We start from the raw sequence: 27,433 nt of genomic DNA, 5'->3' as shown, positions 1-27,433 counted from the left end.
GGAATTACTCCCCGTGTACACCAGTTGGAGCAGCGTGGCCCTGTTTTGACACATTTTTGCAACGTTTAGATGACTTGTAAAGTAATCTCCAGCTAAAATAACCGCATTGCCATGAGCTTGACATTGAAACACAAGCCAGAAAGCTTGGGGCAAAGGCTGACTTCGCCATGCTTGACCAAGGTGAGGGGAGGGGGAGGCCCCAACTGCAACTGCTTGAAAGGCATATCAGCCTAAACCCTGAACAGCCTGGCTTCTGACAGGTTATCAAAGCTTATACCGACTCCAGGGTGAATATGGATTTAGGGGTGGGTGTTACCAAGGGAATCCCACTCCCAAGACCATCAGAAACAGACCACCAAGCAAGCAAGGAATACAGATACAATAGTTATGGATCTGAATATGGACTTTTAGATTAAGCTGAAGATTGGAGAAGCAAGTGTGCGGATGAGGTTAAGGCATGGTCGGGCTGCCACTCTTCCGGGCGTCAGGCTGGAAAGCTGTAGAACACTAGATGAACGTGTTTTGGCATGGTACTAATTCTGAAAATACCTCCCATTCACCCCAGGGACGTGGCGCCATCTATCAAGCAAGCATATACTTAGGCACTTGCACGAGAGATTTTCTTTTTTATAGACTTACTGAGCATCTTGACATGTAAGTTTGAGTTCATGAATTAGCGCCCTACTAGATGGTAATTTCTCCCCTGTCATGTAAACCTGACTGCTGCTCAGACACATACTAAGTTCCACAGGCTGGACGACTTTGCATTAGAGTCTGTACATATGGACAGATAACCGTGGCTCTAACTAAAATAGAACTTGTAGGTTGGTTGTTAAGAGATCTCCTACACCCTCCGAATAGTCACTTCTCATCTGTCTCGTGGACTAAACCGCCTGAACGATTACTTTGAAGTTCATACCCAGGGCGGGCCGGGTCCTCTCTTGGAAATCATAAGTAGATGTTACCACCATGTTACCAAAACGTAACGGCATTCAACGGAGTTTTAAAGGGTTATTCTCGAATTAGACGTGCGGTATTGCTCTCCTACTTCGGGCCTGACATTACAACTTGGCTCAAATGTAAATATAGACCATTCATCAAGATGCTGTTCTGGTACTGGATTCAGGAGACAGAGCCTAGATGAGCCAGATGCATCAAGGAGTCAAACCTAAGCAACTTCACCCCCTATTATCTGGGTATATTTCAGGAACCTGTGTTAATAAATGAAAGGCCACCGGGAGCCTCCTGAGTGCCCTCTGCTTGAGGTGTTACCAGTCTGGGAGTGGCGCTCCCTTCCACTGCTGGCTCCAGCGGCATCCGTGGGGCCAGAGCTGGACGAGTGGGCCCTCGGGCTGCTTGAGAAGCACTGATGGCTCTGGCAGATCCCCTGAGATGTCTGTCCTGGGGGGTGGATCCTGTTTCTTTGAATTCTTCCCCCGCCCCAAAACACTCTGGTGAGAGCTGCAAGGGATTCCTTGTCTTTGCCACTCCCCCCGCCCCTGCATGCCAGCAGGACAGGCACATCTAGCCTTGTGCATTTGTCACTGACCAGACCAGTTCTTGATTCAAATGGGACATGCAATAAATAGCAAAGCGCTTGCGTGAGAGCGGACCCTTGCTCAAGCGTCAGCCTACAGCGAACTGAAAGTGCAAATAATGCTGGAGATCACAGGTGCTGACCTGATTACGTGTAACTGCCTTGACACCCGGAGAAGATGTTTTACGGCACTGCCCTGTGATTCCTGGCAAGGGCCCTAGTCCTACCTGTGTTTGAGTGAGTGTTCTTGGCTGCCCCGGCGAGCTTCCCTTCCTGCTGTAGATATGGAGAGAAGGAAGGCATGACAGAAGCCACCAGGACAGCGACAGGATTCTGCTTTATTTCCCTCTGCTGCGGAAAACCCAGAAGGGCGGGTTCTCTGCTGTATCCCTGGGGACAAGGACAGATGTTGGGGAGCTGGTGTCTAGGGAGGTCTAATGCACACCCGCTGCCTATGCTCTCAAAGAGCCAAGCGCCACTCAGGGACCCGCAGGTCATTCCAGTCCCAGCCACCCACGCTGGGCGCTGCTGGCAGCATGGTAAAGGAGCTGGCTCGAAGCTGGCTACGGACTGCTCCCCCAAGGGGGAGGACAATAAAAAGTCCAAAATCCCCCCTAACACAGGCTAAATATCCTCCTCCACTCCACACTGATTGGACATGGACAGCTTTCCTGTGGCACAGGAGAGACACTCTGGGGGGGGGGAGGGGGAGTGCAGTTTATGGTGTCATTACTCAATCAATGACATTTGAGTGAAGTTAGGATGACAAGAATGGTTGTCGTCGTATTTAATGTTAACTTGGCAACTACAGGGGGAGTAGTTTGCAGATTCTTCTTGCCAAATATGGAAATATTATTGCAACTTGTAGGCGTAGAGCCAGTCTCCCGGTACAGTGCACCTAATGCAATTTTAAAATTCAATAAATAAAAACGAGATGTTGTGAAATAAACAAAATCACCAAGAGAGGCCACACACAACTAGCCACACACAACTAGCTTCAGAACCCCGTGTCAATGTTTAATTAAAAAAAAAAAAAAAACCCAACATTAGCCTTTTAAAAAAAGCAGCCATGTGACATTAAAGAATAGACTTTTCAATCCTTGACACCTAATCTTGATATACAATCTGGGTGTCATTCTTCCTTTTTCCTGGAATCGGAACTCAGTGCACCAAACAGAGAAAATAAATGCAAACACACTGGGGGAAGGTCTCAGAATGGCACAAACGCACAATATAAAACCCCTCCAAGCCTCACAGACAGTGGTGCACGTTTCATTGCATAGGAAATGCTCAGGAATCTACGCAACATTCAGATGAAAAGGAACGCTGTTTTTAAACGCATATGGTTGCACAATTACTGTTACTTCACCTTCAGAATTCCCCTTGCCCCTTTGAGAGTTCCAATCGCAGGATACCTAAAGATGATCATTTCTCCCTTCTGTAACTATATAGGAGACATTTGTGCCAAAGCAATATAAATACTAGTCACAAACAGAGTGATGTAACAACTGGGGACAAAAGCAACTCATTACACTTCAATCCCAATTTAAACAGACAGAAGAACCTCCATTTTAATGAACCAAAATGGAAAAGGTAGCACTCCTAAATGTATTAATATGCAAAGCACCTTCAGCTTCAGCAACACTTACAAAGACTTGGAAACGCAATTTAGAAAGGTCAGTTTCATCTCTTTGTAATTTGGACTTTGGATAGCAAATCCACTCCTGGCTGGTACTCTATCAATTTCTTGGCAGCCTATTTCCACAGGGTGAAAAATTTTCTCTAAATTAAATCTCCATCTCTGTGCCCTCTAATGCAATTGATTTATGCACTGATACACAACAAAGATTCGGTTTTATTCTCTGGCCCAGAATGTGCCTACATTAATTACAGGGTTTTGCAGCATGACTGCTAGTAATACAGTTCCAAAAATTTACTTAATCTCAGAGCTGATTGCCTTTTTTTGTTTTTTTAATTCAACACCCACATACATCAACACAAATCAACATTTATAGATAGAGTTCGTTCACTAGAGTGCATTTGTGAGGAGCTGAATTTTTTAAACTGTGCAATACCTATGAAACTGGTGGGGGAGGGTTCGGGTGGGGGAAAATCCATTCTTAAGAGAGATTATCTGCCTTTGGATGCCACGGCTCTCCCAATATCTCCTCTACAGGTTTTGTCCCACAATGCAGTCACATCCATAACTACAACGATGTACTGCTGGGACCCTTCAAATGAGCCATTAGCTGACAACTGAAGGGAACATCTAGCGAGCTGCTCCTGGGAGTTCTGGGCAGGAGGCCTGCCAAGTCTGCAGGCAACAATCTCCTGCTCTTCAAACACTCACTTGGTCCGTCCCCACGCTGCACTCAGGTCCTGCAAACATTTGGGGCCATTTGTATGGGTCTCAGGTGTTCCTCACTGCCCCTAAACCCCCCTCCCACAGGCTTTGACAGACTTCTCAGCCCCTGATCAGCCAGAACAGGCAACTAGAGGCCAACAAGCCTTCTGCGGTTGCAGGGGGTCGTGGGTGGCCCTTAATGAGCCTTTCTGGCTCAGGGGCGGTCACTCTGTAGTGGCCAAAGTGTAGCCTCGTGGCCAGGACACGAGGCTGCGAGTCAGAACTCCTTCGGTTCTATTCCTGACCCACTGTGCGACCTCCAGCAGGACACACGTGTAGAACGCCATCTCCTTTGTCCAGGGCTCTGGGAGGGCTGCAGAAAAGCACTGAGCATTACGATCGCTACCACGTCAGATGACAGAGCAAGAAAAGCCATGGGCAGAGGTGTGAAACCCACTACTGAGCTTGGAAAATTGACACTTCAAAAAAAAAAAAAAAAAAAAAAAAAATCCTCCTTCCATTACTAAATAAAAGACGCACCCTCCTCGTGAGAAGTGTGTCCATTAACGGCCTGAAAAGTGTAAATATTAATTACAGAACAAACTGGCTATAATTACACAAGTTATTAAATATGTATATTATGGCAATGCCCAGAGGTTTCAAGCAGGTTTTCTGACGCACCGGGTTGAGCGTAAGATAACCCGCATCAGGCGTCTGACAGATTCCGCTATGTTCAGAGGGATCACGGTAGGAGGAAAATGCTGCCGATAAACAGCTTAGTGCTGTACAGAGCATATTAATTAACAAATGAAAAGGAATTGCAGTAATTTAAAAGCCGTTTCATTAAAGGTGTCTCCATACAGCTGCGGTTATTATTGATATTTCTATCTGGTGAAGTAATCGCTTCTCAAATCTGTTACACTTAGAAGAAATAACAGCGAAGTGTGACATGCAATTAGATAACCAAGAAGAAATTCAATAACTGCCCCCTTGAGAGCTTATTCTAACACACTGCCAGAGAGAGCCTGTCTGGGCTGCAACTGCCGTCCGGCCTAAGGGGCTTCAGCCCTGGGTTACTTTCAGAATCACAAGGATGCTCTGAAGTTGCATCCAAGGCTTGCAGTCGCTGCTCTTAGGGCATACAAACCTGGAAAGAGATGGCAGAACGCTGCTAATAACTCAGCCTTAGCATTGAGAGAATAATTCACCATCAGAATAACCACAAATGTCGGCTCTGGAAGAGACGTTGTAGTTAGCTTGGAGCCAAACCACGGCTGGGCCTTGGGGAGAGCGCGGGGGGATGCTAGGCGCCTTTCAGAGCCCGCCGTGCGTGGGGTTGTAAATAATCTCTTTGGGGAGCTGGCTTACTGCTTCGTGCCTTCCCAAGCACGCACGGCACCATTTAAAGAGGGGCAGAACTACCAGCTCAGCGTGCCTGGAAATTCTGCTGCGGCTCCCAGAACCAGGGCTGGGCTCTCAGGGCGACAATCCAGCCTGTTGTTCGCTTTAATTTCAGACTGACCTATCAGGCTGTGTATGACCACACACTATCCCTTCTTATGGACAGATTCAATCATCTGTGCATGGACTATTAGCAGAAATCATCACTTCGTGAGGCTGCACCTTGCTGTTTATGCACGTCAGTGGCCCTTGGTGCTTCCCATCTTTATAGTTTCAGTACTATTAGTTACAGACTGTCTAAAAATAGCGGAGGAACAAGAAAGAATAAGCTTAATACAGCAGCTGAAGCTGCTCCCTTAGAACAAAGGTCTCTGAAGATGAGATGTAAGGCCAGAAATATTTGTGGGATGTTACGTTACAAAGACTGAGCGGATCTTTCCATCTCAGCTCTCACCTTGGAAAATATTCACTTGTGCATTCTCTTATTCCATTGCAGGAACACGGCGAGGAAACATACGCCTACTCATCGAGGGCGATTTACGAGTCAGGGAGGTTTCCTTGCCTCGAGAGCCTGGACAGCCATTCGCCACTCAAGGCTACGGTGGAATAGCAGCAGCACTAAATCACAGCCGTCTCCTCCTGCTTTAAATGGAAGTTGGCAAAAGACTCCGGATCTGCAGGGTTTTTGATTTTACTTTTATCTATTACAATCTCTAGCCATGGCTGAACATGCATGGTTCAGTATCCATTACCACCTTAGTTCTCTTCACCAGGGGGCTCTGATAAATGGCCCACCAGACTGATGGGCTGGACTGGTGTCTCTGCCAGTGCTTTTGGGGAAGTGTGGTTTTGTAACTCTGTATAGCAATCCTGGGGAGGAATAAATATCCCTCTGCTTCTCCCGGCCTGCTGGGTTCTAGAGCAGTGTGCGTAGGTCTGTGCATTCCCCCTTCACCCGCTCTTCTCCGAGCTGGCTCGCACTGGGCCAGGCAGGGAAATGGCCTAGAGAGCGGCTAGGCTCCCGCTCTCAAACGCAGCACCAGCTGTTACTGCCAATGACCCCACGTTGGTGTTACACATCCTTGTCAATGCAACACAGCCCTCTCGGCTAACTGCTCCAGGGCTCGGCGTGCCTACTGGCCACCAAGCCAGGTCGGTGGCTAGTGCTGTGGTGTCGCAGTTCCCGGAGGCGTTTCACCTGCAGGAATCCTCGGGCAGACAAAGGGAGTGTGTCACCTGCTAACCCACCCCCACCGGCAGAGCGCAGCACAGGCCCAGTCTGGTGGCCGGTGTGGAGGGAGAGCATGAAATCCCCCCCTCCACCAGCCCCTCCCAAGGTGCTAGTGATCATAGATGGCAGGCGCAGCTGGCCCCAGTGTGAGGGAAGCTGATTTCACACCCTCTCAGAGGCCAACCGCACCCTGACCCTGCAGTGAGGATGAGCTGGGCGGACTCCAAGCTCCCTTTCTAACGAAGATCACAGAACACAGCAACTTCTTTACGTTGTCGGGGTCTACTCTGTAAAGCATAACGTTGCATTCTCCATGTACTGGAAATGGGACTCGACACTAGCTGCGGGACAGCAATCTGCACTGGAGAGCCAACATTTACAATACATTCCCCAAGAGGTGCTCTGACTGTCTGAAGCTGGGATGGGACAACAGGGGATGGATCACTCAGTAATTGCCCTGTTCTGTTCATTCCCTCTGAAGCACCTGGCATTGGCCACTGTCGGCCGACAGGATACTGGGCCGGATGGACCATTAGTCTGACCCAGTGTGGCTGTTTTCGTGTTACGTGCTAGGTCTGTAAGAAGAATCAATACCTTGTGCAGCGGGACACAGCTCCCAGTGTGTCTGTGTGCCCCGTAAGTTATAGAAAGAGTTTCTGTTGTTGCACGCTGCCCAGCTGGAGCACGGGAGGGAACATCGTGGCTGGACACAGCGCTGGAGTCTATCACCTGTCTGCGATCGCCTACCAACTTTGCTGCCCCATATTCATGCAACTGGGACTCACTCAGTGCGTTGGCACTGGAGAGCTGCCCTGGCCTCTCCCCGCCAGCTGACAAACACAGGCTATTTGCATCACAGAAACAAACCCAGAGGTGTTCAACGGGGCCTGCTGCAGTGGCTCTCAGGCAGAGCAGCTCTCCCCATAGCTCCTGCCCAGTCTTCACTGGGGACAGTGATCAGAAGCCCCACTGTTTATGCTCAGGCCAGCACCTAGAGGTTCTGTGCCGACACCCCTGGACAAGTCAGCCAAGAGTGATTCGCCTCAAGCCCAGCTGTCCATCACGGAAGCAGATCTGAGTGACAAATCACAGCACTAAGAGAAGAACTGATGAAACGCCCATTCTCTGGGCCAAGCCTGAGAGGCAGCTTCGCTAGGGGAGCCGAAGTATTGCTAATATTCCTCAGAACTCTTACAGGACAGGAAAAAGCCCTCCCCTCCCCCAGCCTGACAGCTCCAAGTTCAGCCACGGAGCCCCCGCTCCCAGAGGCATCTGGGTTAGGAAAGGCCCTAGAGTGCGCCCCCTCCCCTGGGGTGTAGAAAGACGGGGTTGGCGGCTCACTGCACCGAAGTGGGGTGACACTGTAGAGTGACCGAGGAACAAGGATATAATGAGTTTCTTTCTGGCACCCACCTACCTGAGCTTGGCTTTCCTAGCTCTGTGGAAATGGATTTTCTTCCTTACCGCTTATTGGTTTAACCTCCAATTCTCATCACTCCCTGTTTTAGGTGTCGAACACCCAAAACCCCACAGGTTTCATTGCTCAGCGCCTCAGACAGTCAGGTCCTACCCGTTTCCATGCTATTAGTGAATCCTGGGTTGCATTTAAACGCATAGACACGTGTCCCTGATTTTCAGCACCTGGTTTGATCTCAGGAGGCATTCATTTGCAGGATGTTTGCATTAACTCCTTAGCCCTGTCAACAGCTTCGGAGACATTACCATGCTAACTGAGAAAGCTCCTTCACGGTAGCCTCTGGCAACATCCCTTCTACCAAGCCCAACTGGGGAGCACCGCAATGAAGGTGGCCAGTTATTATCACAGCAGGTACACACCCTGCCAGAGGGGCTGGTGATACGGTCACAGATGCGGTAGGATACCTCAGCGATACAGTGTTAAAACTTCAGAATCACACTTGGGATGGAGCCTATTAATGAATCAGCACTTGACTTAGCTGCGCCTGTGGCTCATGCTTTACTGGAAAGAGCTAACACACCTGGGCCAACACCCAACCAACCCGCAGGCTGCAACAGGAGGACATGGAGGTGCTGGAACCCCCCAGCCAGTGGGACCCCCTCAGCACTGGGCTGCTGAGAGAGGAAAAGCTCAGGGTCTGCTCTCCTACTGCAGTCACTGGCAGGGAAAAGGAGGAAACAGAGGGCGGGGAGCAGAGCACCCAGTGGCCAGGAGGCAGACAGTATGTTGTGGGAAAAGGAGCTGGGAGGGCAAGAACCTGCCGGAGAGGTAGGGAGAGAACCCAGGTGCCTTTCTCTGCACCAAGAAGAGGTGAAAGCTGGGAATGATCACAGTAAGTCCGTCCCACGGTATCACAGCTCCTTTCTAATAGCAACCTCAATGTGCATGCACACAGAGCACTGCAAGTGTGGGCGAGCTGCCTATGGGGAGGCAGAAAGAGTCACACTGCTCCAACAGGAATTGGGGGCAGAATCATCTATGCCACCAGCTCGCTGAATGAGACATTGCCCCTGGTGCAAACACCGCACCCCACCCGAGTATATACAGACAGTCACATTCCCAGCACCAGGGCAGCGGGGGCACGCGTGCAGTCTGGCTCGAAACAGTTTTCCCCTGAATTTCACAACGTCAGGCAATGATCTGGAATCAGCCTGTGTGGACCTGTCTTATGCTGGCATTCTGAGCTGCATATCTCAGCAAACACTTGGTAACGCCATCAAAGGAAGCGGTCATCTGCACGGCTCTTTTCATCCTGTTTAGAAGAGTTAATCCTTTCAGCCTTGGTGACGTTTACACATTTCCATTAATATTTGTGGTGATGTACTGAATTATAGCTTATTTTCAGACTCTAATGTGAACACATTCCCTCTCCACATGCTGAACAAAACAGCAGTGAGTCCTAACAGAGCCATCTTTGTATCAACACCCAAACTGAACTGTTTCAACAAGCAAACGTGCTAGACTACGGGAGGGCTTTCCAGACACACAGCAAAGGCACCACTTTTGTCTTCACGACTCCGTGTAAAATGGCGTTGGCCTAACACTGAATTCGGTTTCACGCCCGTTGCACACCTGTGTCAGACTGCAAAGACAGAAGTCCCAGTGGAAGCACTGCCTCCCACCGTGAATGCTAGATGATGTTCAAAAACCCTGCCACTAAGCCACAGACAACAGATCCTCTGGGGGATTCCAAAGACACCACCACGTGCCCGTTCCCACTAAGGGACCCTGGAGAAAGTAATAAGGAGATAGGCGCCTGGCCGAGGAGTGCACCGTTCCTTCCCTACTCATGGCTGACTGCTCTAAACTGCCGACTACCAACAGCCCAGTGTAACAGCTCGTGAACAGCAGAGGGCACAGAAGCCTTGGACATGACCCCTCTCCCCTCCCGTGCCCCCCTGCTGGCAGAAAGAGGGATGGTGCACATGTTGAGTTCCTTTGATCACGCTAAATTTGGTGACCCTCCTATGCCTGGATACAGTGGCACAGAGCAATGGCAAATGATACCAGCTGTAATATTTATTCGCAGGCGCTGTTCCAAGGGGGCCTCTCGTTCTGGGTGCACCACTTTCCGCCTTTCAGAAAGGCCGAGTCTCCACCCCCGTCCCCTGCCCCAGATCCTCCTGAAGTAAGTGGGAGCTTCAGGACTGGGGTGTCCAGGTTATGCAACAAACAACAAAGCACCGAAGCCAATGGCCACTTCTGCAAACACCGACCAGAGCCTGGGATTCAGACGACCCCCAGTCACTAAGACAGGATATTGCATTTCTTCAGGCTCAAGGCAGGAAGATTTAGAAATCCCCATATGGAGACTGGGTAAATAACAGTAACCTGATGTTAGTCAAGTGCTTTTCCCAAGTTGTGAGCAGCTCTGGGGGCATTTAGGGAAGGATACCATGCTGACTTGCTAGTTAGCCTCTAGCTTCACACTAGCACAGTAGCTCCAGGAGATAGCGATGTATCAATGTCCCATTTTACAGATGGGGAAACTGAAGCAAGTAGTAGTTAAGTGAGTTGCCCAAGGTCACACAGAAGTTTGCCGCAGAACCAAAAATAAACATTGATTGCCTGATTCCCAGTCGTGTAGTTTGAAATACAAGATTGCCATTGTCCTCTTAACAAAAGTGTCCATCCCCCCACAATCTTGCAGAACCCTGCAAACACTCTCCCTGGTTGGGCACAGCGGCCTTCTCAAGTTATTTTCCACCAACCTACTCTTATTCCTGACCACCACCTAACCACTAGCTCTCACTGCACGCGAGTAAGACAGAAGTGATGCAGACGGGCAGAGGGGAGCACTCGGAAGAGTTTGCAGCCATGGTGCAGTCTCCTGTCACACCCACTATTGGTCAACTCGGGTCCCTGGCTCAGGAGAGCTGCTCGTGGATTCGTCACTGACCCTGAACTTTCACATAGCAGCATGAGCCACACTTTCTATCATCTCTGCTTGGCTAGAAGAGATTGTCCCATCCTGGCACACAAGGGCCTGGCCTGTTTTTCTTGGCTGAACTACAGCAATGCTGTAGGCCTGGGCACGAAGCTTTCAGAGGAAACTCCACCTAGTCCAGAACGTGGCGGCGCATCTCCTCAGCAACGTGGACTAGTGTGAGCACATCCTCCCAACACTGACCTCCCACAGAATAGGGAATCTAGTTCCAGGCTTCAGTCCTTATCTAAAAGGAGCTCCAGGGCCTGGGCCCAGGGCATGTCAAACAGCTTAAAGCTCTGGGATGAAGACCATGGTCCACAACTCTGGTCTCATGGCACAACAGAACTCACTCTATTAAGGGCAAAGCTCATCGGTGCAGGAAATGGGACTCTCTCAGGGCTGGTCTGAGACTCCGGAACGAATTCCCCAGAAGGAAGGACCATCACAAAGCTCCCCATGTTTCCACTCCAAGGGGCGGACACATTTCTTTGATCTGCCTTCTTTAATATAAACACAGAGCTAAATATGTATTAAAATCCACACTCTAAAAGCAAGACACTCAACTGCACCTACTTCTCCCCCGTGGCAGAGGAGAGAATGAACATCACATGACAGATGTTACTTCTATTCCTTAATGCACTACTGGAAGGAGTTCAGATATTACAGCAATGAGCACGGTATAAGAACCTAAAGAGAACAGAACTGAAGAATAAAACAACTCATGCTTCCTCAGAACTCTAGGTCTGACCAAAACAAAACAGAAGAAAAATGTTCTGACTTGCTCCAGCAGCATTTATATACAGACCAATTTCCATTGTCAACCGCTATTCGCAAACCTGTTGCTGCAAAACCAACTATACATTGCGGTTATTCAAGTTCACATTCTAGCTAAAGGGGTGTCCGAAAACTGAAAGCATCTACTTAATATAGTGCAAAAGAAGTGAGACTTGGAAATGGCTCTCTGGTCCCATGGGGGACCAGAGAGCCATTGTTTATTAACAAGGACAAGGTTTATTCTGTAAAACAAATAAAAGGGCTACCGGGTTTTTACAAAGAAAATCTCGTTTCTTGCTCTCAAACTGGCAGTGGCCACAAACCAAGATTTACAGCTGACTGTCCATAACTGAATGAAACACGCCTACTGTACCCCTTGGAAAATTGTCTTATCACCCCATAAATCAACGAGGAAGCAATTGCTGGACTGCAGAATGGCAGCCCTTTGAATTCCCGTTGTTGCTCCTTTCTCCCTGAAGCCATGCAGCAAATTAGTGAACGGGGTTGTGGGGGGGAAGGTATCCAAAGACGTCCTTCTAGAATCCCATTGCAATTAAATTGTGAGATATCAATAATGAAAACTACACCTAAGACTGACCGGTCTAAAAACTGTTGTGCCTTGAAAGAGATTTTTTTTTTTTTTTTTTTTAAATCTTATTTGAAAGGAGTCAGGCCATATTCTTTGTCAAAGTGGAGTATTTCTTGGGGCCAGTATTTGAAGCCAATAACATCAAAGGCAATACTAGCTCGTTGAGATTAAAGAGGCATGTGACTAAATGGCAGTGAAACGAAAATGGAAATAGCGACAGAGTCCTGTGGCACCTTACAGACTAACAGATGTATTGGAGCATAAGCTTTCGTGGGTCAGTTTACTGTCAGTTTCACAATTTGTTACCAATTTATTACAAAATGAGGCTAGCCACTGACAGATGCATAGCAAGTCTGCTTTCTTTGATCCTTCCAGGCCAGTAAAATCACTCCCCCTGTAATTCCGGTTCTCTCGCAGTGAGAATCAGGCTCTTACTAACAGACAAGAACTTCACCCCAACTCTGAAAGCAGATGGGTCGAATCTGTAACTGTCTGCTCTCTGAAGGCAAGATGCTGTGGTTCTAGGTAAAAACCAAACAAAATCAGGCTCCAGCGAGCTCAGAGGAAGTCTCTGTAAAATAACATTTAAATTCACAAACTAATACTTAGCAAGCAGAGCTATGACGTGGCTCAGGAGAGCTTCCCGAGGACATCCTGATGTAAAGAATTACATGTGCGGCATGTGCCAAAGCAGTGGGCAGGGATGGGGCTCGGTTTAGCTGGAAGCCAGAATACTGTCTTAGAACAGAGACTTGGAGCACAGGTGCACTCTAATTACTCTGACAGTAAGCTGCTCCCTGATCAGTCTCTCTCTCTTTACTGGCTAACTATGACCTAGCGGGTCAACAAACACAGAGCAAGGGCTACACTCGGATGCAACCGATGTACAGAAGAGCTTTTTCTTTTTTTTTTTTTTTTTTTTAAGTTAATTCAAACTATTTTGGAGGGTACATCTCACTAATGACAGCACTAAATTATGCACAGCTTTTGGGAACTAATAATGTGTGCTGAAGTTGTTTTTCCATACATGGAATATCATCACTAATTACCATGTTTGTTTATACTAGGCTACCAAATGCACTAAAACAAACAAGGTCGTAGCTGGCGGTTCCTAATTTAGATCTTTATAATTGCAACATTAAAATAATTTACAAAGTGGAGAGGCTCAGCACTGAATCTTACTTGTATATTGAACACATTTAACATCTATTTTACAGTCGCATTCAAGAGCCTCAAACAGTATATTCTGTTTTATCTTATTTTACACACCCCCAAACACACCTCCATGAATGCCTGTGTCTGTCTACCAGGGGAAAACTGAGCATTCTTCAAAATCCCGGGCTGGTTTCTGCAACGATTGTCCTTACGCTGTAACTATTGATTGCATTCCTGCGGGTCAGCAGGGTACTGAAGTTGTGCAGTGAAGCACTCTGAAACTTTTGGTTTGTATGTGTGAAGAGGGTGGGATACAGGGATGGAGGGGAATGAGCAGCAGGCTGACCTTGATGAAGAAAGGTCTGGCTCGGTTGGGGTCAGGGAATGTCCATACGGAGGGTCACAGCGACCACCAGCCAGGAGCCAGATGGCTGCATTTCATTTACACTTAAAAAAGGAAGAAGACAGAGAAAATTCTAATATGATCTTGATGTTTATGGTCTCTGAAAAAGAACAGCTTGTTGATGGTGCTAAGCAGCATTCTAGACCAGCTGTCAATGAGTTCCGAACTCACCACGGGCCCCGGCCTGCAAACATTTCTACATGTGACTAACTTGACTTACAGGAGTAACCCTCCGTGGGACCATAACTGTGAGTTACGTTACTTACATGTGTAAGTATAGGCAGGATTGGGGCCCATGCCGTTCAAGGGAGAAACTGCCTGGGACTGGGTTTTAGCAGCCTAGCTCTTCTACCCTTCTTGGAGCACCCAGGGTATAACATGTTAGAACCTATACAGGAGATCACGAGGTTGGGAAAACTGATGGGGTCTAGTATTTCATCTTCTTTACATCAGCCTCAGGGTCCAGACAACTGCACTAAGAGCCACACAGGTGGGCCCCTGCACTCAGGCTCTAGGTGGGTGTATGGGGGTGGCCATGTGGTTTGCAATACTGGATCAGGGCCTAAGAGTAACCGCAAAAGTCTACTGGCTTTAGAGAAGGAAGGCAAGGCAGTTACGCTAGATGCATGCTACACATCAAACCCACGTGAAAAACCACCACCTATTCCAGGAACACAGAGCAACAAAGTCACCAGGGCTCATACTCCCCAGGGACTCTAAACTACTCCGATATTTTTTGGCAAGTGGGAACTGGAAGGGCACAGGATAGCCACACAAAAATGACACCAAACAGAACGACAATAGAGGAGCGTGCAATTGCAGTAAAGCTTGGTAGGAGTAAAACCGAAGAAAAGCTGCAAAATGAAAGTAAAAACGACCAAACTAAAAGCGCAGAATTAGTGTGAGGTTTTAAAACCTGCATCAGGGACAACAACAAATACTAAAGGGAAATACAGAGCTGCTGCCAAACACAGAGGAAGTTCAATAATAGAGATGGGAAAGGGCGAAATACTCAGAACACATGCACTTTGTTTCATTCTCCAACAAAAAAGAATGAAGGAAGCAGGCGGCACGGCAAGATAAACGTTAATGAGGATCTGGGACGGAGCAGCAATGAAGTTAATGAGGCAGGTAGGAGATTACTCAGTGAACTTGAAGCTAGTGGGCTGCCTAGGTGGAAGTGATCATGATGACCTGGTTACATTTGCTGTGAGCAAACAGAATTAAACCAGACAGCAATAAATGTTTGGCACTTGAAAAGGGTCCATTTCCAAAAGCTAAAAATAATGATGGGAAAAACTCATTGGGAGGAAATAATTAGACAGACACGTGACTAATGCCTGGGAACAGTCCAGAAGAACATCTTACTTCAGGCCCAAAAGGATCGAGTCCCTCAGCAGCCAAAGGGCTATTTTGGTTAAACAGCCCTCTTCATTAGGAGGGGATATGAAAGCAGCAATACAATATAATGAAACAATACATTAATAAATGGAAAAACAGGGAGGCAGCTGGCAGCGAATAGGAATCAGATGTTAAAGGAATGCAGGCGATTTATTTCAGAAGCTAAAAGGTATCAAACTTTCCCATGGCCAACAGGGCCAAGGACAAAAAGACGGAATGTTTTGAAATATATCAGGAACAAAAGGAACCCAATTCAAATGTACAGATCCACTCCTAGCTGGAGATGTGGAAAGTGACAACAATGAGGACAAGGCAGAAGCAGTGTTCAATAAATAGTTCTGCTCTGTATTTGGGAAGAAGCTGGATGATGCAGTCTCACCATATAATGATGATGATGAAATACTTTCCAGTCCAACAGTAGCCAAGGAGGATGTTAAAACCATGTCTGCTAAAGACAACCGTTTTTAAAACCATTTTTTTGCACCCAAGAATTTTAAAGGAGCATTCCAGAGCACTGATGTTAATCTTGGAGAACTGGAGATAAGAACGTTAGTGATTTGCCAATATTTAGAAAGGGCAAATGGTATGAACCAGGTAACCATGGGTATGCTTACATTGCATTTAGATACCCGTGGCTGGCCCCTGCTGGCTGACTGGGGCTCACGGGGCTGTTTAATTGAAGTGTTGACATTTGGGTTCAGAGGCAATGCAAGCTCTGGGACCCCCCCTCAACTTCCAGGATCATAGAGCCAGGGCTCCAGCCCGAGTCTGAATGTCTATACTGCAATTAAACAGCCCCGTAGCCTGAGGCCTGCCAGCCGCCGGTTTTCAATTGCTGTGTAGACATAACCTATAGGCCTGTTTGTCCGGGATCCAATAGCAGGCGAAGTCATGGAATGGCAGCTACAGGATCATTGCCGAAGAGTTGAAAGGATGAAAATATAATTAACTCCCTGCAATGCGGGATCCTGGAAAACGCGGTTCTGTAAAAGAACGTGTTATTGTTCTCGGAGAGGAGTACGAGTGTGGCTGACCGTGGGAATCGTGCGGCGGGAATATCCCGGGACAGCTGACAGCACCACACAACAGCCTCCTTGAAAAGGGCGAACTAGCTAAAAATCGGCGTGACTCAGATGAAAGGGATTTACAAGGGTTAACTGATCAGCCTCAAAACGCAGTTGTTAATGGGGAACTATCAATGTCTAGAGGGGGCCAATTCTCAGCCCAACACTATTGTGAAGGACTAGGGAGGCGGTATACCTCGCTACACTGTATGTCGCGCTTGTGAGACCATCACTGTATTCTGTGTCTAGATTTCGGGTCCACCCTTTAAAACCATGTTGGGAAGGGTTTGGAGAATAGCGACAAAAACGATCGGTGGCCTGGAAAACGTACCTTATCATGACAGATTAAAGGAACTTGAGCTATTGAGTTTATCAAAGAGTCGGTTAAAGGGCGATTTAAAACACAGACTAAAGACCCACACAGAGAGTTACTAGTAACAATCAGCTCATTAATGTAGCACACGAAGGCATAGCAAAGCCAATGCCGGGAAGTTCAGTCAGCAAAATTCAAACCGGAAATAAAAATGCAACATGTTACCAGCGAGGGCAATTAACCTCTGGAACAGGTTCCCAGGGAGGGGGTGAGTTCGCCATCATCTGGAGTCTAACACAGGGTTAGTTAGTTGTCTTCCTAAAAGATATGCTCTAGTTCGACCACAAATCATTGGGCTGAAATTCTCTGTCCTGTGTCATACAGGAAAACAGACTAGATGATCCTGGTGCTCCCTTCTGGCCTTAAATCCTATTAAATGTATAATTTAAATGTACTTAAGTCAGCAGAACCAGGGTCATTCATTCCAAGGTTCTCAGAGAGCCAGAGGAATCGTTACAGCTGACAATTCACAGCAAACAGGCGAGGATCAGAGGAGGATATCATCTACACCAGTGGTTCTCAAACTAGGGCCATTGCTTGTTAAGGGAAAGCCCCTGGCAGGCCAGGCCGGTTTCTTTACCTGCCGCATCTGGAGGTTCGGCCGATCGCGGCTCTCACTGGCCATGGTTCGCCGCTCCAGGCAACGGCACGGGCTGAGGGATGTGCTGGCCGCCCTTCCCGCAGCTGCGATAGGCCAAACCTGCGGACGCGGCAGGTAAACAAACAGGCCCGGCCCGCCAGGGGCTGTCCCTGAACAAGTGGCGGCCCCAGTTTGAGAACCACTGCTCTACACAGAAACTGCACTCCAGCTGTTCTGGGTGGGTCTCTGCACACGACAGCACAAAGCCACAGTGCAAGCCTGCATGTGAAAGGTGTGTTGACACACATACAGAGAGGAATCTGGATTTTAATATTCTTGAACGGCATATTTTTAACCTGTAGGGCCAGACCCTCAGCCTGTGCACATTGGCACACATCTGCTGAAGGCAACGGGAGCATAAAACCAAATCTGAGAACATGAAGTCAATGGACTATGCTGAGTATTTGGCCTGTAGCTTTAAGGGTAGGAGGTCTGAAACGGGCTAACTGCTAGATTTACATGTAAGTGTGGAGCCCTTGTGACACTTTAGGTACCCCTCCCCACCCCCATGGAGTAGGAATGGGCCTGCTGCACCATCCCAGGACTTGCCATAGGAAGCATCACGAATCGGGGTATGTCTACACTGCAGTTAGCCCAAGCCCCAGAAGCCCGTGCCAGCCACAGGGGTCTAAGGGACTGGTGGAGGCTAGAGACCAGGTCGGTCTGGAGCCTGGGCTCTGGGACCCTGCGAGGTGGGAGGGTTCCAGAGCCCAGGTTGCAGCCAAAACCTGAACACCTATAGCACAGTTAAACAGCCCCTCGCCCGAGCACCGCGAGCCCGAGTCAGCTGGCACAGGCCAGCCTCGGGGGTCTCACTGCAGTGCTGACGTACCCTCCAACAGAGGCACAGTCTTTTACACAGACCCGTTTCTCACCGCACCCGTTTCAGGGAGGGTGTAAATAAGCCTCCTTACGCCTGCGTGCCCAGACCCAAGGTCGGAGTAGCCCATGGAGGGGCTTCTTCCTGCCGTATGCAGGCACAGAGGGTTAGGTTGTGACTTCGGCTAAGACAGCATTTCCTTAGCTGCTGGAACAGTGGCATGAACACTTGAGCCAGGTGAGTCTATGATGAGCTGATATGCACAACGTGAGCATGCTCTGAGTGAGCCAAGCCAGGAAGGGAAGAATTGTTAACTGGAAGTATGGAAGAGACCAGAACAAAGACAATTACTTAATTTTGGAGTTCCATGGGCCTTGACCGTGTCCCATTAACTGTTACGAATCTCCTCCAATCTCTCACTCATAGCACTACATCCCTACACACCAGCTTCCCCCAACTGTACATTTCCAGCCAGAAAGACAGTCTTTGTGAAAAAGGAAAACAAGCAAGAAATGGGTGTCTATTAAAAATCTGAAACAAAACAGAAAGAGCATGAATGTTTTAATTAGATGCTGGAAAAGATCAAGTGTATTTTGTTAAAAGCGCGCCAAGCAAAGATTAAAAATCCCTTAACACACCAGAAGTGCAAAGCCAAATCTAGGAACTGTCACTAGACGCAACACAAGCTGACAATCCGAATTCTACAATTCCTTTGGGTACATTATCCAGCCTTGCTAGTGCCACAAAAGTGAATGAATTCTACTGCACCAAAGGAAGCCTTGTTTATAAGTTTTTGTCCATCATGTTTTACTGAACTGTACTTACTTTAAGGAAAGAGAATAGTCATGCTTGCTTGTTTGACTATTCCTTACAAGGTAGCTACATTCTTTACACAACCGTAACAGGTTTTCTGCATCTGTCCGACTGATTGCGCCATGATACCATCTAGGAAAAAGGAAAAGCAATTAAGACATCAGTAAACAAGTATTCAACTCACAGAACATTTAGCTACATAAGTGCTTTAATTTGAATCATTGGTTAACAGCTTGAAGATCACTCCAATAAAATACATTGGTTACGTTCTAGAAGGCTGTCATTACAATTTGAGAGAGACAGGGGGAGTGAAGTAATATCTTTTATTGGACCAGCTTCTGTTGGTGAAAAGGACAGAGCTCCGTGTCAGCTTGAAAACTGGTCTCTCTCACCAACAGAAGATGTTACCTCACAAACCCCGTCTCTCCAATATCCCAAGATCAAGCTGGCCAAAACAACACTGCAAGGTACAATTTAAGATGACGCTTGCACGGGAGTGTCACAGAAGGCTGAAATGTAAATCAGGATGTATATATTAGTAGAGTCTATATGAACCTTCCCATGCAATGTTTGGTAACAATCTGAGGACATTGTTAGAAAACAATGGTATATCTGCCATAATCATATGATAGGAGAGAACTGTGAAAATCTCTGGTCTCCAACCCACACAGGCTTCCTGCCTCCCACAGAAGGGAGTGTATCTGTAATTTAAATAATTGAAATGACCCAATTGTATAAATCTAACTGGGGAATAAAAGCAGAACAAAAAGGGAACATCAGGATTGCTATATATGAGAAATGCTATATATGAAATATGAGAAAGCATGAAAGAATAAGAGGAATGAGAAATAGGTGTGCCTGTTTCCTTAACAGAATGGCTAAACCAAAGGCACTCTTTCTAAATACACCTGTGAACAATGTCAAATGTTTTTATTTAACCCCCTGGAGAAGTCTATTGGGCTAGCTCCTTTAAGGAGAGATGAAGGGGTCAGGCATTCTGAAAGCTCGTCAATTACATCATGAAGGAGGGGAGGGAGAAATTAGCCCTTCCTCATCTGCAAGTATGTCTGCAAATTAAATGTTGTGGAGGCTTGGTTTCCCTAGGATTTGCCATACAGGATCAGGTTGTACTAGTCCCATAATGCACAAGCTAAGGCATTAGAGGAAAACAGACCTCACCCCTTGCGCCAGACACATGATATGCCTGGTCAGTGGTGCAATGATGTACATGTATGGGGAGAATCTCTTCCTTACTTCTGCAGTGCGCAGCTGACACCCCGATGCAGAAAATTTGATCCCCCACCCCACCCCACCCTTAGCAAGCATTACCACAAATATTACTGGGCTTGAATGCCATGCATTGCTGCATGCTGTGTGGAAAAGCATTTCCTTTTATTTGTTTTAAATTTACTTCCCCAATAACTTCCTCTGAGAAGGGCGCTGCACTCACTACCACTGAACAAAGGCATTGCCAGAGATATTCCCTGGAGGACAATCCATTACGCTCCTCAACATCTGTGGGGTAATGTATAGAAAATCCTGCTAGCAAAATCTGGTGCAAGGCCCTAAACAAAGCTCGGTGCTAGTATTAAATATTCATCACGTCATCCTCTCTTGTTACATCCAGAGTCTCCACCAGAAATGGAATCTCTCAACCGATGGAGGGATTAGGACATAGGCTCTTGAGGGTCTTTATTCTGCTCTCTACTAACTGTGAAATGAAAGTATGAGAAGTATTGAGAAATGAGTATGAAAATTAACTGACAAGGCTTTTTCCATCAGATATTTACAGGTAGGGGAGATTTCTTAGTAAGAATTTTAGAGGTTATCCTGATAAGGTTCTGAGAACCAAATTGAAAGAAGCGATATCAAATGGATGAAGTGATCTGAGCACGGAAGAAAACACTAAAATGATCGGATTTCACAAAGTGACAGAACAATAGAATTGGGAAGGGTGATCTGAAAAAAATATATCCTTGCCATTAGTGAAAAAAAAAAAAAACATTAATAATCCTCAAAAACAAAACATCTAAGCCAACAACATGGAAATGCCCATTAACCTGAGATTGAAAGCAACACACTGCAGCTATACCCATAGGGCTTAATGCATGCCTCCCGGCCCGGGGCAGCTGCATTAGACACGAGTGTGTGCACAAGTGAGCAATGCTTGTGCTACTGCTTCACGTGTGGGTTGCAACACGGAATTTGGGCTTTAAAATGCGATGGGCGAAAACAGCAGCCTGAGGAGACATGGGGTAACGGCGGATGGCGATTCCATTTCTGTATCAGAGATGGAGATGGCTAACGCGGCTTTGGGGAGTCAGTGACTCATTACTGGTATGTAGGAGTATTACTTTGCATAGCATAGCCATACACACCAGACACCCAATACTGCAGAGATTTCCAAAGCCAACTACAGGCTTTAGCCCGGCAGTGCGTCCTTAGGCAGCCTTAGAATCTCAATGGATAGGTTTATTCTGTTTGCACTGGGGCTGTCTATTGTTCAAATGTCTCTCTCTCTCTCTCTCTCTCTCTCTCTCTCTCTCTCACACACACACACACACACACACACGTCAAGACGCAGCTGCCAACAACATGGCCAAGAAGCCGTGAAATTGCCTCAGCACGTATGTTCGCATAAACATGTAAAAAGAAGACGCTCTAGAGGTCCAGGTCTCATAAGGATGCTAATAAGAGACCCAGCAAAAATGTATGGCAAACCACTAAAAGAGGGGGTAGGCAATCTATGGCACGCGTGCCAAAGGCGGCACGCGAGCTGATTTTCAGTGGCACTCACACTGCCCGGGTCCTGGCCACCGGTCTGGGGTGGAGGGGCTCTGCATTTTAATTTAATGTTAAATGAAGCTTCTTAAACATTTTAAAAACCTTATTTACTTTACATACAACAATAGTTTAAAGAACAGAAGTACTTCTGGCACCTTAGAGACTAACAAATTTATTAGAGCATAAGCTTTCGTGGACTACAGCCCACTTCTTGGGATGCATACCAGATGATGTCTGTCTGTATCTGTACGAGTTTTTTCATGAGGTTGATGGATTTCCACTCCATACGGCTAAATGCAGTGCCTTGCATAATGACAGGTTTCAGAGTAGCAGCCGTGTTAGTCTGTATCCGCAAAAAGAACAGGAGTACTTGTGGCACCTTTAATAAATTTGTTAGTCTCTAAGGTGCCACAAGTACTCCTGTTCTTTTTGCGGATACAGACTAACACGGCTGCTACTCTGAAATAATAGTTTAGTTATATATTATAGATTTATAGAAAGAGACGTTCTAAAAACATTAAAAATGTATGACTGGCACGCAAAACCTTAAATCAGAGTGAATAAATGAAGACTGGGCACACCACTTCTGAAAGGTTGCCGACCCTGCACTAAAAACTTGTATGCATCATTCAAATGGGATCACGTATTTCTACCCACGTAGGGCCTGTTCCAGCTCCCAGTGAAGTGAACACAGAGAGTCCCGTTGATTGCAATGTGCAGTAGATCAGGCCCTTAATGCGGGCTTTTCACTTTGCACCATTGAATCTGCTTGTCTACACATGGCGTTGTTGCTGATTAACTTAGCTAAATGGCTATCAGCTAAACAGGATCAAGAAACTCTAGTTCTGGAATAACAGCATCCAGGCATGGAGTTAATCGGGGACCACCACCATATGTAGACACGCCCTTAGAGTGAGGGCCAAATTCAGCTCTGGTGTAAGCAGCTATAACGCCACTGAAGACCAGGTAGTTGCATCACTTAGGGTACGTCTTTACTACCCGCTGGATCGGCGGGTAGTAATCCATCTATCAGGGATCGACTTATCGCGTCTCATCTAGACATGATAAATCGATCCCCAAACACGCTCCCCGTCGACTCCGGAACTCCACCAAGGCGAGAGGCGGAAGCGAAGTCAATGGGGTAGCCGCGGCCATCGATCCCACGCAGTGAGGACAGGAGGTAAATGGATCTAAGATACGTCAACTTCAGCTACGCTATTCTCGTAGGTGAAGTTGCGTATCTTAGATCGATTCCCCCCCCAGTGTAGACCAGCCCTTACTCATCCTGTCATGCCCACGTATTGCAGATCATCTGCTATGCAGCATTACATTACTCACAGTTCTGAGCTGGGCACTGGAGGACTAGAGTAGCTGCAAAGGACCTTATTTACGGGGGCAGGGGGAGGAAGGAAGATCTCCTCTCCAGTGAGAGGCAGGAAGTACAGAAGAGACATCATCATCTTCACGGTCTCATTTTTTGCCTTGTATATGGGGGAAGTGGAGCAGTTCCACTCAACTTCTTCAGGTCTCTGACTTGCCAGGTACATGTGCTTAGAGGTTTGTTTTTCCCTTAACACCAGGCATCTAAAAGTAATTTCCTGATGCTTAGCTGGAGCTGACATTTGTGTCTTGCCAACATACCCTGCACTAATCCACTCACTTTATAATCTGCACACACACACGCACAAACCCTGTCTCTCTCTGCTTTTCAGCAAAGATTTAGTAGCAGATGCTGCAGAAAGGTGTCATATTACTAAGACTTATTTTAAACCAATCATTTACACTCATATTTCAAGATGTACTGTCGCATAGTTTGTAAAAATGAACTACCTGTTCACCTATTTTGTGATACGTTACTGTTGCTTTTTAAAAATGATTTGTTCATTTCAGGCTTGACCCTGGAGATGCAGTTATGGGAACTGAGGTTTCTCGACACCTCACAGCTTCAGACCTTTACATTTGCCAGTTCACAAAATCCAGAAAGTTGCAAAGGGTCTCCCAGTTACTGGTGCAAATTAGCAAGGTGCTACTGTATTCCCAAAGTCAGAAGCTGCTCCTTTGCGGGGATTCAATCTTGGATTTCATGTCAAGTTGATGAACCAAGAGTCTGCTGTAAATATCTGAACATCACCCGATAAATTGAAGACAGAAGTACAGCCAGAACTCTGGTTTTTACTTTCTATTTTAACACAGTTGTTGCATTTCAAATTATCCACTAAATCTTGACCTCAGTCATGTCCTATTTTATTCGCCCACCAATATTCTGAGTTACACTACCATCCCCACCCTACTAAACTTTGTATTCTTTGGACTCTTTAAACTACTTAACTGATTCTAATCAAACTTTGTCATATGAAATTGACGGTAGTTTCTTGGCTAAAACCACTTAAATCCCAGAGTGAGTTTTTATAGCCAACGTTATAGTCCTGTAAAAGCCAGGGGGTTATAGTAGAGGTGTTGACTGATCCTTGACAGTTGCAGTTTCCTAGATTAGAGATTTCTGTATTTTCAATGCGTAGCTGCTTGAAAGCTTTGGGCGATGCCAAAGGGGTAGCATGACTGTGTGGATGGGAACATTGCCCATTGGAGAACTTGAGGTGCAAACCCCACTTGCAGAACGTGCTGCCGCTTGGCTAAGCTGTATCTGCTGCAATAGGTCCGGTACCACATCACATTACCACTTGTAACCACACATGCAACTCTGCTCAGTCATCCACTGGGTGACATGGAAGCACAGGGAACCCAAGAGGCACCCCCGTAGAGGAGAGAGAGAGAGAGAGAGAGACATGTTCTGGAGACTCTTCCCAGACTGCCCTAGGAGCAGGTGTGGAGCCAATAAACCCAGAGCTGATTATCACTCTTGTTCTGATGACCCCTCCTTATACTGGTTTTGTAACAGGTCCAGCCAGGTGAACCCAGAGACTGTTCTCACCGATAGGTGGAAGGGGATGAATATCTGAAACAGTATGACTACTTTCTATATAAACAAGATCTTAATTAGAGAGACTTTAAAGCAGGGCTTTGATAGGCTTGAAATACAAGAATAAATGTGATCGACACAGATAAAAATTTAAACACAAAAATGAGCCACTTATAATTCACACAGGTCATGATGATTACAGACCTTGAGCATCATTCAGACAGACTTCTATTGTTCCCCCCCTGGCACCTATCAGCATAATATTTACACACTGTACAACAATTAGAGATAACCCTCAGGGTGGTGACATTCTCACATCCTCCCTTGTTCCTTGTGTGCATGCTTAGGGGTTTGTAACAGCATGAAACACCGGGAAGTACAGGGGACAACAAGACCGGAATGTTAACAGGCCTCATTCCTTCCAGCTGCCTGTCACTCACTCAGGCAGATTCAGAGCTGTGCACACACAGCGTTTTCCATGTGAACTCACATTTGTTTTTCCAGTGGCACAGTTGGATCTACTCTCTCTCCCAGGATCCCACAGAATTCCGGGCTGCCATGCTTGATGGGTTTGAAGCCACCTCCTGGCGCTCGGAGCTGTCGACGCCTGTCACTTGAAGGTGAAGGAGAAGATTGCCTTTTCTCATTCCCGTTAAACTGGGCTGCAAGAGATTTGTAAGAGACAACAGTCACCTTTTCAGAATCTACTGACAAAAGAATTCTAGCAATGATCACCAGAACTGCAGCATTTTAGAGGGCTTTATGCTTTAGAATGAGGATAAATATGCATCTCTGACATGGGATTTAGTGGTTTACCCAAGATGCTTAACGTAATATGGAGCCTTTCTGATAGTTCACATTACAGTCCTAAAATACTGCATCAGATAACTTAGTCCAGTTGTTAGACAACCATCAACAGTGCTTGTTTTCAACATCTGACTTGCATCTCCATCACATTTAACTGCTCAGTGTGGAGCAATTTGCATTATACTGAAGAGACTTATTTTCGCTTGTTTTAGGGATGTGATTCAAACATAAATCAGGTCAGAGAAGATGCAAGAACCCAGTTCCTCTGAAGGGTAGAAGGAATTGCTTGGACAATGATCAGGGCCGGCTCCAGGGTTTTGGCCGCCCCAAGCAGCCAAAACCAAAAAAAAAAAAAAAAAAAAAAAAAAAAAAAAAAGGCCGCGATCACGATCTAAAACGAGCCGCAATCACGATCTGCGGCGGCAATTTGGCGGGAGGTCCTTCACTTCCAGGCGGAGTGAGGGACCATCCGCCGAATTGCCGCCGAATACCTGGAACTGCCGCCCCTGTCCGGAATGGCCGCCCCAAGCACGTGCTTGAGAAGCTGGTGCCTGGAGCCGGCCCTGACAATAATCCAGGCAAAAACACGGACAGTACATAGTTATATGAATACTTCAAATGCACTGACTGATGAGCAACCATTTAAAAATGCAGCCAGGCAGTGTTTGGCAAGACCAGGGGTTCGGGACCCCTCAAGGGGTCACGAGGTTATTACATGGGGGGTTGCGAGGTGTCAGCCTCCACCCCAAACCCCGCTTTGCCTCCAGCCTTTATAATGGTGTTAAATATATAAAAAAGTGTTTTTAATTTATAAGGAGGGGAGTCGCACTCAGAGACTTGCTGTGTGAAAGGGGTCACCAGTACAAGAGTTTGAGAATCACTGGGCAACATGCTTGTGTCTTGAAATAATGGGGTAAAATGAGTGACAAAACCAAAAACGTTATTCGCCCGTCTCTCACGTGGTGGTCCCACCAAAGCAGAGTGTCCGTTCTGGAAGCCTGTGATTTCTCATGGCATTGCAACATCAGTAACAGAAAACACACTGAAATAAGTGCTCATAAAAACTACACTTAAGAGTTTTAGGGACCATCACGCAATCATCATTTTTATCCAACCCCACGTATTGATAGCTGTGGTCCTCCAAGGAAGAAGGCACAGATGTGGTCACAGAGGTTTTAATATCTACATTCCCTGCTCTAAGTTCCTGGGTCGTCTTCCCCATAAAAAATGGGAGTGCTGACTCTGCTGCTCCGGAGAGATTTCTCAAACAGCAGCAGCAGCATGAAGCGGTCACGTTTCACTGCCGCCGACACATTTCTGAATAGCAGCTGCAAAACTGTCCAGTCTTGACAGGCACATGCTGCTGTTGCTGGACAACAGGTTGAGCAGCAACCTGCGGCACTGGAGAGGCACTGGAGCTGCCTGGCTGCAGATTCAGGATGGCTACACTGCACTGGTTTACATTCAGCTCACATTTTTGATTTTCTCCTGGCAACAAAATGGGTTAAAAAGCTTAATTAAAAAGCACCCCTCACGTGCAATAGAAATTGATGTCATAGAGCCCCATGTTTGCCAGAGAGCTGCCCACTCACCTCTGGAAGAGGATTTTTCCTTCTCTGCTGAAGATCATGAATTATTGATTCTCAGCAGATCTGTGGACCCAGTACAACACAAACCAGTCTTTCCAGGGGTTTGGAATAGGGCAACGATCGTAAATTAAGATCAGTGGTTACCTGCTGAGAATTTTGACAGCAACCACAGGGAAACAATCATATCAAGAACGTTCCTGGACATGCTTGGTCGGTGCCAGATGCTAAACACCCACCTAGTGCTCCAGGGCAACGGTATTACCATGGCATAAGTTTGCAGTGACTAACATGGAGAGTTTGGAATCGTTTGTACACACCCTGCAGCTTTGCATCCACGACACTTTGTTAAAGCCAGCCTGGATGACCAGCTTAGTCACCATTT

The 27,433-nt window shown here is 46.9% G+C and overlaps 1 protein-coding gene across 2 annotated transcripts in view; it reads right to left on the bottom strand.

Moving 5' to 3' along the window:
• Nucleotides 1–27,433, bottom strand: part of SHB (SH2 domain containing adaptor protein B) — a 162,347-nt gene that overhangs the window by 18,769 nt on the left and 116,145 nt on the right. For both annotated transcript variants that reach the window (XM_054032522.1, XM_054032521.1), the window contains exons 4-5: nucleotides 25,146–25,317; nucleotides 18,964–19,083 (exon numbers count right to left, since the gene is read on the bottom strand). In XM_054032522.1, the coding sequence (XP_053888497.1) occupies nucleotides 18,964–19,083; nucleotides 25,146–25,317 (292 nt within the window). The remainder of the gene's footprint in view (nucleotides 1–18,963; nucleotides 19,084–25,145; nucleotides 25,318–27,433) is intronic.

Source organism: Malaclemys terrapin, chromosome 6 (genome assembly GCF_027887155.1).
Source record: "Malaclemys terrapin pileata isolate rMalTer1 chromosome 6, rMalTer1.hap1, whole genome shotgun sequence".
Classification (NCBI taxonomy): Eukaryota; Metazoa; Chordata; order Testudines; family Emydidae; genus Malaclemys; species Malaclemys terrapin.
Note: the sequence above shows the minus strand (reverse complement) of the source record. Positions and strands in the feature narration are given on the sequence as shown.